Source organism: Geospiza fortis, unplaced genomic scaffold (genome assembly GCF_000277835.1).
Source record: "Geospiza fortis unplaced genomic scaffold, GeoFor_1.0 scaffold98, whole genome shotgun sequence".
In the NCBI taxonomy this organism is placed as follows: Eukaryota; Metazoa; Chordata; class Aves; order Passeriformes; family Thraupidae; genus Geospiza; species Geospiza fortis.
Genome location: NW_005054306.1, coordinates 7,526,016 through 7,538,945, shown reverse-complemented (window position 1 = coordinate 7,538,945; position 12,930 = coordinate 7,526,016). Strand labels below are relative to the sequence as shown.

General features: G+C 37.7%; 1 protein-coding gene across 1 annotated transcript in view; it reads left to right on the top strand.

Moving 5' to 3' along the window:
• MCM9 (minichromosome maintenance 9 homologous recombination repair factor) overlaps positions 1–10,923 on the top strand; it is a 66,013-nt gene extending 55,090 nt beyond the window's left edge. Inside the window, exons 9-12 of the mRNA XM_005418519.2 lie at positions 366–569; positions 2,022–2,104; positions 6,536–6,681; positions 8,770–10,923. Of these exons, the coding sequence (XP_005418576.1) occupies positions 366–569; positions 2,022–2,104; positions 6,536–6,681; positions 8,770–10,279 (1,943 nt within the window). The 3' untranslated portion in view covers positions 10,280–10,923. The remainder of the gene's footprint in view (positions 1–365; positions 570–2,021; positions 2,105–6,535; positions 6,682–8,769) is intronic.
• The last annotated feature ends 2,007 nt before the right edge of the window (positions 10,924–12,930 follow it).

The following is a 12,930-nucleotide window of genomic DNA, read 5'->3' as shown; positions in this document are numbered from 1 at the left end:
AGGCTCCAAGAGAGTAGGTAAAACAGCCAGAGGAGGTGCATACACTCATGTAGCATCTTTCATTTTAAGGGCTCCTGAGCACTTGGCACTGCCTGTACCATCTGCTGGGCAGTGAGGCTGACAGCGGTTCTCTAGAAATTACTGGAGGCTTTACTGTGGATTATGATATGGGAGGGATCAGATGGTGTGTAAAATTCTGCACTGGAATTTGACCAAGTCCTTGAGGACTGGTGTACAGGCAGCCAGTGTGCCCCAAAAGTACAGTAATGTGTCTTTCATAGTCAACTGTCTATTTAGCAGGAGTTCTTAGGAAGAAGCTTGATGTCTGTTGTTATAGAATTACTGACAAGGGTGCTGTAATGCAGGCTGCCCAAGCAAATCAGAGAAGCTGTGGAGCATGGAAAGGATGAAGACCTACTTCTGCCTTATAAAAAGCATACAGCCAAAATTGTCTGATGAGAGCAACCTGATCCTTGTTCGCTACTATCAGATGCAGCGTCAGAGTGACTGCAGGAACGCTGCCCGCACCACCATCCGCCTGCTGGAGAGCCTGATACGCCTTGCAGAAGGTAAGGCCTTGGCATTTCTATTTTTAGGCTAACAATTAACCTTTATGAAAGGAATAGAACAGTATAATTATAGCCAGTAAGCAGAGGTGCAGCTTTTCTTTGGAGGTAGGGATAGGTGATTCGTGTGTGATCTTGTTTTATCCTTCTCATCTAAAGAGCCTCAGGGTTGGAGATTTTGTGTGAGAAAGGGTGTTACATTTAGACTATCAAAGCCAGTTTTAATTTTGACATTCTTCTCATGTATATCATAAATATTAAAACCTCTAGAAAAAGTCACATTCAAGAGAGAAATCTCAGAAATTTTGTGTCATTATGAGAGGCAATGTCAGGATTTACTTGGCTCCATTTGAGTCAAATTATTATAACAAGATAAGCATATTTTAAAGTATTAATAATCCTAAAATTAATATCACAAAAATATAACATATTTTTTGTTTCTTGAAGTATTAGTAGTCAAGCCCATATTTTGTCATACAATTCAAAAATTTCTAACTCTGAGTTCAAGTCATATTTCATTTACAAGAAAGAACTCAAAGGAAGCAGTAAGTCTCTGCTTAATTTATTTTATAAAATGGCGTCTCAATATTTTCAGGATGAATTTTAAAAAATGTACTGTATTTTGTATAGCAAGCATAAATGCAGTGTAGCGCCTCCTACTTTAGATGTCTGTGTTTTGTTCTCTGTTTTGAGGGAAAGACATTCTCCATTTAAGCGAAAGACATCCCTAACTTTTCAAGATGCACATATAATTTTCCCATTCAGTGTTTCTTCCCTTCTTATCAGTTCATGAGACTGGGGCTTTTAGTAGGATTTTGTTCTTTCAAAGTATTATTTAGATGGTATTAACAAACCTGTCTTTCTATTGCTGAATAAGAACTGAGTGTGCTTCCATGGCCAATTAAGAAAAAGGCTTCATGTGGTAAATTATTTGCATTATATCTATTTAGAAAAATCACTTTTATTTTGCTGAATGAAGAAAGAGAAGGAAGAAAAAAAATAAAGCTATTGTAGAGAAAAGCATTTTAGATAATACCAAACCTCTGACACAGACCAGGTAGAGGAATAAATTTTTTATGACCTGTGATGAAAATTAGACCTTATTTTTTATTCTATGATGATCACATGTGCCTATGTAGATAAGGATGTTTCATATCACGCCTGTTGTGATATCCAGCACTTTACATTTTTTAACTGCAGAATTTTAAGCATCTTTATTCTGTCACTGTAACTGCAATTTGAAAATTACACCCCATTGTTCACTAGAAAAACTAATCCTTTGAGTTTCTGTTGAAATTGACATTGAAATCAAAATCATTGTATTTATTTTTAAGTTATGCCCATGCATGATTGTTTGAGGGCTGAAGAAATTTGAAAATCTTGTTCCTTCTAGTAAAAAACCAAAAAAATTGGTTTTTTACTTTGGTAACACTAGCTCCCATTTATTTTTGATAGCTCATGCCCGGTTGATGTTTAGGGATACTGTGACTTTGGAAGATGCTGTAACTGTGGTGTCAGTGATGGAATCTTCTATGCAGGTAAGGTTTCCTAAAGATGTTGCCATTGCTGCAATACCATGTTTAAGGGATTCAGTTTTACATGTACACATGTGCCAGCTCCCTTCTTCTCTTTGGAAAGGATTTTATGGATTCATGCAAAGTAGGCAATCAGAGACCTTGGCAAGTCTTTTTTAGTCCATCTTGGTTGTTAAAATCCTTAAACAGAGATTATACTGAAAAATCTGGATTAGGATAAAGGCCTGCTACCCTTTTGATAGACTATGCAGTCTAAGTGAAGTTTTGGCATACTGTTGGCTTTTGGTAGTCTACATTTTAAAGACATTTTGAGGCAGAAGTTGTGTGTATATCACTGTGTTTAATAGCCTCTGACAGGTTTTTCTTCCATGATGTTATATAGTCACTCACTAATTAGGTATGAGAGAACCAAATCATTCTTTGGAGCAAGTTCAAACAGTTTTCTAGACCTACAATTTATTTTGCCATTAAATAATTTTAAACTATTTTGGTAGTAATAGTAAAACTCAGAATACTTAGAAGACAAGTTTTATTCTTAGAAACCTTAAAATTCCAAAATTTGGTTTGTCTGAAAATCGTGCATTACAGTTATCACATGGATTTATGTAATGTTTCTGTGCAAAAAGGCATTGAAAAAATGTGAAGGGTTAGATTTTAGTTTACTGTAATATTGTTATTAGGATGTTGAAAAAGCAGCACATTTAGAATTAGTAAAAGAAACATGACTCTGGAGAAGCATTTTTTTTAGTAGAAATATGGAAAATAATGTGGACACTATTACTTCAGACAGAATATTTTTAAAATAAATAAATCTTCAGGCTTTGGAGTAGGAAAAAATTACCATAAGCAGATTATCCAAAGTTTTATATATGGAGGTTTTTAGCACATCTGAAATGTTTGTGTTTGGCTCTGTCAGAGATGGTGTTCTCCTCTACTCAGCTGACTGATCCAAAATGGCATTTCTTATATTCCTCTATAGGTTGATTTGAATATTTTCAAATTAAAACAGTTTTACAGAGCACCTATTAGTTCGATAGGCCTGAAAGACCTTTGTGGAAGTAGACATGCTCCTTTTTTTGAGACAAAGCTCTTCAGGATAGATGCACAAGTCACATATGGCAGGTAGGCACTTGTGATCTCCCCTGTCCTTTCACTGAGGGTTGAGAGACTGATTGCAGTTTGTGCCACAGATAATCTATTGCACAACGTTGCAAATGGAATTTATCTCAAAAATACTACAGGGCCTGACCTTATTAAGTAGGAAAATTATTTCACTGTCTGCTGCACTTCATCTTGCACTGTTTTGAAGAACTCAGCTTTTCAATGACAGCACTGCAAAGTTAAAATATGAAGTTGTTGAAACTGTAGAAGATACCACATTAGTCTTCATTAGCTATAATTAAATCTGTAATTAACTAGATGGAAAATTGATGGGACAGTGGCTTCAAATTAATATGGTTTGTAAAAGAATTTTTTTAACTGTGGGTCACTGTTTCATTTTTATACAGGCCTGCCCTCAAGGGCTGCAGGTTGACTTTGGCCTGGGCCAACCCACTACATTGTGTAAAAGTTTTTGTCTAATAAGAGTCAGTGAGAAATTTGCCTGAATTATGACTGCAGAAGGCTACCTGGGAGTACTTGGTATGCTTACCATCTTTGCTCCACTCTTAGCTTCTTATGAGCAAGTAGGCAAACGTGTTCATTTTTGCTAGGAAAATGCAAATTTGAGATTTGCTATTTAAGGTCAGATTTTACTTTCCTCCTGATAAGTATGAATAATCACTCAAGTAGTTTCTTTTTGAAGGAAGTTGTTTATTTGTTATATATAAAAAAAGATAGAAGTAGCATGCAAAAATTTATTTTCAGAAACAGATTCCTTCTCTAGAAAAAAAAAAAACCCACAGCGTTTTGTACAGATACATCTTTTGTTTGTTGATTAATTGTCAGTCTCTAGAATGAAGTTGTAAATGAGGAAGTGCCAGTATCATTCTGGAAGGACTGGCTGCCACCTTTTAGCTCAGCAAACTCCCTCTTTGACACTGTCTTTGCAACTTCTACAACGATTCATGTTCTTGCCAGTATAAAACTGAAGTTCACAATTCTTCTGTGACTGGGTATTTCTTGTGAGCTCTCTTGGGAAGGAAGACTGTCACATTTTCATCATCAACCAACTTCATTGGAGTTTTTGTTTTGTTTTGCCCTCTAATTCACCTTTATATTTCTCTTTCCTACTTTGTTTTTGTGAGCATATTCCAAACCCCCCGCCTGATCATTTCTTTGCCTCATTTTCTCTTGCTAGCATCATCTCCCTCCTTCTCTTGGTCATGTTTCCATCTTTGGTTTATTCTCTTTCCAATCCCTCTTCTTTTACTCCTTTTTGTAATTTGTCTTTCCATCTCTAGGCATTTTACACCTTTCCTTTCCACTACCTTTTCTTTTAAGATCCTCTGCCCTCAGTTTCCAGTGGTTTTGTCATATGGTTTCCCTGCTCTACTCAAAATGATGTCTCAAAATCTCAGAGGGGCAGGTATCTCAGAGACATGACCTGCAGCACAGGAATTAAACTTCACAGCTGTCTTCAATTCACTTAGAATTTCACATGTACACACAGTGTTTAAAAGAAGCTCCTAGTGATGGCCAAGCAAAGGACTGAAATGTCAGTGAGACATTATTGTAGCCCATGGCTGTATATCTCAGGATATACAACCAGATAGTCTTCTTTTTTTCCATTGTGTCTTAGGTCACATGTTGACAGTACTCAGTCTGAAAGCAACTATCTTTTGTCAGTATTTTGCTCAATATTTTGTTTATTACCTGCTGTTGTAAAGGTAATATTCTCAATTTCTTAACATATTTTCCTTTGGAATTCATCTCCAGTGGCCTTGAATATTCAGAAATACTGATTCACCTATCTTGACACAGTCCTTGCGAAGTGATGGGATGGTGCTACTCCTCCGATCTGGAGCTGAATTATGTACAGTCCAGAAGAAATTGTCCACTAGATCATAGCTCTGAGAGATGGTTGGTGCCCCAGTTTCAGAATAGCAGCACTTTGAGTGTTTGAGCGCATTTCCTGTTGTCCACAATTTCCTTCTGTGCATATACCATGTCAGGATCCCACTTAGAGATTTATCTTCTTTCTTTTCTTGACTGGCTCTTTCTGAATCACAAGAACTGGAACATAGCATCAGAGGTGGAATCTGGTCCTCCTTGTCTGCTTTTTATTGTTCTAACCAAGAGACTGAGTCTCTGCCTCATTCCCTATGAACCTTCCTGAAGCAAATACAGCAGAGGGGTTCTGCTGGATCCTTTTCCATGCCAAGAGACTGGTGCTTCTATGTGCAACAAATCTATCATGTTTCTGAAGTGATGGGTGAGAAAATCCCTAAGTGGTAACCTCAGTGGGCTGCATTAAAGGTTGCATGGACAGCATGTCCATTTTAGCATGTTGTAGTTTTAGGGAGCTTTAATTAGCCACAGAGTGATGGTTTTCAATGTAATTTTTTAATATAATATTTTAAAATTGCAAAATGGAAGAACTGGAAATGACCACAATTGAAGATGTGTAATCCCTGTGATGCCATAGGTACCAATTTCTGGATCTAGAGACTTCACTGGCTTTTGCTATTGTGCCCATGGCACTTGATACACATCTTGTTCATCAGTTGTAATGAGTTTTATACATTAAACAGGAATGGTAAATGCTAGCTGATCTGTGGCAAAATAGAGGGTTTGTGGTATGAGGTGTTTTTTCCAAAGAGCAATTAACTGCAGAGCTATTCTAGATTATTTGTTGTGGAACAAATCACTGTGCAGATGCTCTGTTCCCAATAAAAATGAAGTTCATTTTTACAAGGTACAGCAAAAATTGTCCCAGATTAAAACCACTTACAATTCGCTGGAATTATTTACAAGTAGTAAGTTATTCTTAAAATGCTATTCAGAAATATTTCTGCGCAATAATTTACCCTGTGTTGATAAGTCTTAATATCCAGGTATTTTCCTTTAAGAAATTAGGCAAAGCTAATGAAAACTTCTAGCAGTCAGAACTTCTTCAGTTAAAAAAAATTCCTTACGTGGGCACAGTTTTTACAAAGTATTTGGAAAATATCTTCAATTTTAATTTTCATTTTAAGTCATGATGTTCTCAAGCTTTAGGTGGACTTCCCATTCCATGTGTCAATATAAATAAACAAGTATGAGTAAACTGCAGGCTTGGTCATGTAATTGCTTTATGTTTATGAGCAATTTTGACCATGTGAGCAGATCTAATAGGATTATTTAGGTGGATACAGTTAGCAAATATTTGCTGCCTTAAGCTTTAAAATATCTAAGAGAGAATTTCAGATAACATGTCTCTGTTGTTTAAATTTGGTGTTTAATAATAAAGGTAGTTTCCTATTTTATTTTTTTTTTATCTCCTTGGTGCCATAGGGGGGTGCACTTCTTGGAGGCATCAATGCCTTACACACTTCATTTCCAGAAAATCCAATGGAGCAATACCGAACACAGTGTGAAATCATACTGGAGCGGCTGGAGCTGAGAGATCTTCTGCACAAAGAACTACAAAGACTTGACAGGTTGTAATACATGAAGTAACAGACTAATTCAGAAGGGAAACAGAATTTATTTCACAATATTATCTGCAAGGGACTCCTTTAGAGGACATGGATAATCAGGGAGATTGTTTTAAAATGCATTTAGAGATCATCACAAGATCACTTTTGCCTCTGGGTTATAGAATTTACAAATATTTTAATAAGTTTCCAACTCATATGTCAATATTATACTCAGATAAGTTTCAAAAGTGCTTCTTAGAGTCAAAATACTAGATTCTGTAGCTGAGCAAATAACTTTATATAACTTTTTGCTACTTGTTTGGTAAAATACAGCAGATCTGCTTCATGATTTTTTAATCCACCTTTTGTATTGGGCTTCTCAGGATCCTCCCCTTTCTGTTAATGGAAAATGTAAGCCTGAATCAAACTTCTGTTCTTTTGGGTGATTTTTCTTTTTTACATGCTGTACTCTTCACTGTTGCATCTCTATTTTTCAGCTCACTGCAATAACCTTTGGGAAACCTATTTGTTGGTATTTATAGAAAACTTTTAATGAAAACTGTTAACTTTTAATCTCAGAGAAAAACCCTAGAAGTGGAAGGAAATAAAACTAAAAAAAATCAAACAAAAAACCCACATTTTCTTCCTCAAATGAGATTAAGCTTTAAAGAAACTTGTTTTTCCTTACTGTTAAAGGAAGATAAAAGATTAATTTTGTTAAAATTAATGGAAACAGCTGGGAGTATTCACTTTTCCTTTGAATATTTTTGAGACTTATTTTGTAAATTATAGTAATGATGTGTTAAATAACCACAGAGTCAACAGCAACAGATGAAAGTGAGATATCTTCAACAGACAGACAAAAGCTAGTTTTAAAACAGAGATAATTCATAGGGGTCATGGAAATGCAGGATGGGATGGGAGATCAAATACAAAGAGAAGATCAAGGCTGTGTTTGACCTTCCTGGCAGGAGCTCTCATTACCTGCTCTGAAGCCTTCTAATGATGAGGATTTTCTATTGCCATTCTGTAGTCTCTTCCATGATTGCTCCACCCAATGCCTATAAAGGTTTTCCCAATATCTCACCAAATGGCCTCTGCTGCAAATTAAGCTGATTTCTTCTTCTCTCTCTTAAACAGCTTAGGGAGAGCTAAATTAATGTCCTCTTTAAAACAACCCATTCTGTATCACAAGATTTCTTCCATGCATTCCCCCTAAACTATATTTCAATGAAACAAGCATGTATCATATATCTCATCCCTTCCTGATGAGTCATATAATTTCTGCCACCTTCCATTTAAAAATTTAAGACTATACATGTTAGTAAACAATTATAGTAATTATTCTAAACATGTCTATACATGTTATGTCTCTCCCAGAGCAGAGAAACTGTTTAGCAAAAACCAGATTGCTGTCTGCCTTGGAAAATGCGTGTTTAGGTACAATAGATGGAGCATCAGCTATTCTGAGATTGGAGGGAACCCTCACTCAAGCACCTCTGTTGTTTTGGAGGGCCCTGATAATGCTGATAGCCACAGACAGTGATAATTAAGATTTATAAGTGATTTGAGATGCTTTCATTCTATCATGTTTTTGATATGTTGAGTATACAGTGATTATGAGAGAAACCAAAAAACAACCGCTGTTCCAAGTAATACCCAGGTTTTCTAATAACTCATGTGAGACTTTACCTGGCTCAGGATAAGATTTAATTAGGTTCCTGTTCTAGAAGATAGACTTACAGAATATGTAAAACCTGTAAGGCACTCTAGCAATGATTGTAAGTAGTGCAAAGCTTTTTGTGCCATTTTTATTTTTTTCTGTCTGGTTTCCCAAGGAAATGTAGTTTAGGTTTAGGTTGCTTTCTCTGTCCATCTGCCTTCCTTCTATTGGGGACACTAAATTCTGCCACTTACTGTCAAAGGTGCTGAAATATCACAGACTGCAACACCAGTCTGTTTCAGAGCTGTATGTGAAACTTAATAATATATTTTGTGACCTACATTATTTGTAGCTTTCCACCAGTCATGCATATTATTTATCACTAATGCAATGAAGAAAAAAGAAGAAAATTAATTTACTATTGTGGTTTTTTTTCCATTGTGTAGATTGCAAAGGGAAAATTCATGCCAGCAGCAGCCTGAAGAAACAAATTTCAGTACTACCACAAGGTGCTCAAATGAGGATGCATTTGGGCAGTCAAAGGAAAGGTCTCAGTCAGAACCTTCAAGTCAAGAAGGGGATAACTCTGGGCCACAGACACCTTTGCTTGAAGGCAGCAGTGAAGGGAATATTCATCTAGAACCCTTGTGCAACCCAGCACATGGTAATTACAAAAATCCAAACAGCCTGGCATGGTTTGACAGCATAGAAGAGAACAGCATTGATGCTGAAGAAAATTCTCAGAGGAAGTCTCATGTGCCCAAGATATCTCCAAATAATTTGGCTTCAAAAACTTCAGGTTCTGAAGAAAGCTCTGCTTTAATACCAAGGAAGCAAAATGGAATAAGAGAGTCACCAGCAGCTGTGGACCTGCATGCTCCTCTGAACCAAAAGGATAAAGTTTCCAAGTTAAGGAGGAAAAGGACTGAAGAACACAACTGTTCTTCCTCAGAAGATAATGTTGTGGAGCCAGCACCAAGTGCTAGTGTGCAGGATTCAGTTATTAGACAACATGCCTCTAGAAGCTGGAAGAGGCTGCACAGGGAGAAGTCATATGGATTCTTTACAAGTACACAGGACCCTGAGGCAAAGGCCCTTCCTTCAGTATTACCTGCCTCTGGCCTGGCAGATCTCTCAAGTGATGCAGATTCTGTGCTAAGAGAAGAGAACAGCACATCAGTAGCAGCAAAAAGTACAGCAGTTTCCATAAGAAAAAGAAGTAAAGATCAGGTAGTGAAGGAAACAAAGGTTGTGAGTTCCCATGAGCAAGAAAGTGAAAGTCCCCCAGCTGCTAAACTAGCTAAATTTTCTTTCAGACCAAGGACAAAGCTTGGTCATTCTTCAGAGAAGACAAATGAAGAATTTTCTCATTTACCAAGTGAGACTATTTTTAAGCCAGGAGAGCAGCTCCAGGGAGAGCAGCTTCCAGAAGAATGCTGCCCACCTGAGAAAAGCAAAATGACATTGACTGGCTTAGGAAAATGTAGTTTGGAAAAAGGACCAATTGATAATAAAGGGGTAGAAGAGCAGCAGTGTCAGGCCTTAGGGACAGAGACCAGAGAAAGTGCATCAATATGCTCTGATGTCAGTTTTGATGCTGTGCCACCTCCTCCCACTGAGAAGAAAAGGGAGGCAGAGGAGAAACTGGGTGCTCCAAGCACAGGGAAGGTGCGCTCCAGCACATTAGCTAAGCTCTCCACCTTCTCCTTTGTATCACGTCCTGAGGCAAAATCAGAAACCTCACCTGCTGTTAAGAATGACACCAGCAAGGAAAACCACAGCCCATCGCTGCAGGTGCACGTGAGCAATCCTAGCAAAAGGAAGAGTTTTGCATTTGGAAATTCTAGTACAGCCAGCATGGTCACAAAGACATCTCTCTTCTCCATAGCAGAGCTGGATGATGCTACATTAGATTTTGATTGGGATAAAGAGGTTAGGAAAAATCCAAGCACGTAAACTTTCTATCCTCCCAATTATTTAACATGCAGTTCTTCTGAATCTTCACCCTTCTAATACTTGTATCCATGGTTTTCAAAGCATTTAATAGAACCGTCCTGGACCTGTAAATATCTTTCTTTAAGGGCCATATACTTTACGTAAGCAAGAACTGTGTGTGCTGCAGGCCCTATTTGGCTTTTAGTTTTCTCAACTCTTTCCAAGACTGTTTATCTCAGTTCACTATTTTGATTGAACTGATGAACCCTAAAGACTTGTATAGCTATGTTCATGTGTCCAGAGTGAGTGATCTTGCAGAAGAGCAGTCTTAATTGACCTTATCCTTTATTTCATGTAACACTCAGAACTACACATTATTCAACTTGTCCTTCCAAATGACCGTGCCACTTAAGAAAAATTATGGTGCTCAAGCTATTGTCGTTATATTTTGTTCATCTGTATGTGCAGTTTGTCTCAGCATAGTTACCAATACTGTGATCTATCATCATGCTATGGTAAATGTTTCTGTATTATGAATATCATGACAACTTTGCTTCATCTTTGATTTCTGTGCTCCTTGTCACACAGCTGATGTTGAAAACACAGATTTAGAGCTTTTTGTTTCTGTTTTTTTACTTTTGGTTTTAAATACACTGGTTCAGATATCTGTGTCTGTGTTCTGGGTCGTTTTATCAACTCTGTAATAAACACACAGTTCCCCACTGCAGAGACAACGAGTTTCAGGTGATTGAATGGGAGTTGTCAGTAACCAGGGTAACTTTAATGCAGGCATTAAGCCCTGGCAGATAAACTACACTTCAAACCTAGCAGCACAGTGAAGAGCTTTGCTAGTGTAGCTGGGTTCTGAGTCAGATAATGTTTACTTGGATATTTTAATTATTATTGGAGTTTTACTGCTTCTGATCTGTAGTTTGTCTTCTGTAGCATGCTGCATCTTGTGCCATACATTTGTCTAATGGGAAGTTAATCTACTAATGCATTCCATATTTACAGAGAAAGGTAAGCTTTAATTTTCTTCTAGTGACTTGCTTGGTATGTTTCTTCTGTGTTTGAATTCTCCGCAGAATATTCTTGTTATAACCTGCAAGGTAAACTGAATGGAGTGGTTGCTTACTGCACAGTAAATCCCTTGGGAGACTTGCTAGCAGAAAGATCTGATTCTCTCTTGATTTGCTTAGAAGTAGTTCATTTGAAACCAAGTGAGTTAAAATACTGCGGAATTTCAGAGAATTGAGGGAGTGTGAGGCCCAAGTACATCAGAGTGGTACAGTGAAATTATGAGAACACTTAAGGGTAGTGTTGGCTTACTGTTCAGAGTTCAGCAGAATGACAGAAACATTGCTGTCCAGACAGATTGTGTGGTAGTTCTTCCACTGAAAATGTGCCATTGACCAAAACAAGTGGAATTCACCCACCTCCCTCCCAAAGCACAAAGCCACCCTATCATGTTCCTCCTCACACCTGTGCCAGGGTGAGGTTGATGTGCACCCATGACCTATTGCCCATGAAAATCAGACTTATCCTATGGGCCGCTGTGTCTGCCCTGAAAGAGGGGTCAAGAATTCTGGACCCATGAACATTTGTGATGGTCTTCCTACTTGAACTTTTTGCATCAGCCATTTGCATGGTGATCTCTTTTACAGTCAGAAATCCTCTTTCCTAGTTTTTAGGTTTGATGGATGTTACTGGCTGGTCAGTGCAAAGCCAGAACATAGCTACTGTCTTTACTAGCCAAGCTTCCAATCCTAAAAATTATATGTTTGAGCACATTAGGACAAGTTTGATAATGCCCTGGAGACTTTCCAGACTTTCTGGAAAGAGCATGGTTGGATCACCATCTGCCACTTAGATATGTTTTAGGCAGCTAAATCCAAACATAGACTGTATAATTTAGGTAGAGTGAATTTGTCATTTTTGGTAGTGTCTTACTGGTGATTAGTTTTTGTGGGATGATATGCTAGATAGTGTATCAGTCAAAAAGAAACTTTTCAGACTCCTGATTAGAAGTAGTCAGCATACTACTTTATGAAATGGAACAGTGATTCTTTACTGAGCTGAGGTTTTTGAGATTTCCCATTTAGAAGCAAAGAAAAGGAGGCTCAGGGACATTCCACTGAGCTTGCAGAAAGGCCCATCTTCTCTATACTGCTGGAGGAGAAGTACTGTTGCCTTTCCAAACTGTCTGCAAACAGGTCCTATTCACCCAAGTGTGAGGGATAAGTAACCTAAAGAATAAATTTGGAAATGCAGGTACTGCTGAGATTCTTTACCAGACCAATTGAAATACTGCTGTTGTGGTACTGCTTCTGATTCATCACATGAATGCAGAGCATCCAAACTAAATGAGGAGCTCACAATAATAAGAAAATGATACCTGCTGCTGATGTACTCTCTCCCTCACTGTTGCCATTGCTACAGAACCCATCAGGGCTTTGGCAGGGAACATTGCTAACTTCTTTCCCTTTATAAACCAACTTCCCTCACAAATAATCACAAGTTTTAATGTTTTCGAGTGCTACAATAGCCCAATGATTGGAGAATTTAGAGCACTATGGCAGTGACAGTCTGCTGGGCTAACCTACAGATGAATTTTCTTTTTGAGTGCTTTGTGCAGTCAGGGGGCAGATGAATCACTTCCTGTCAGCCTGTCT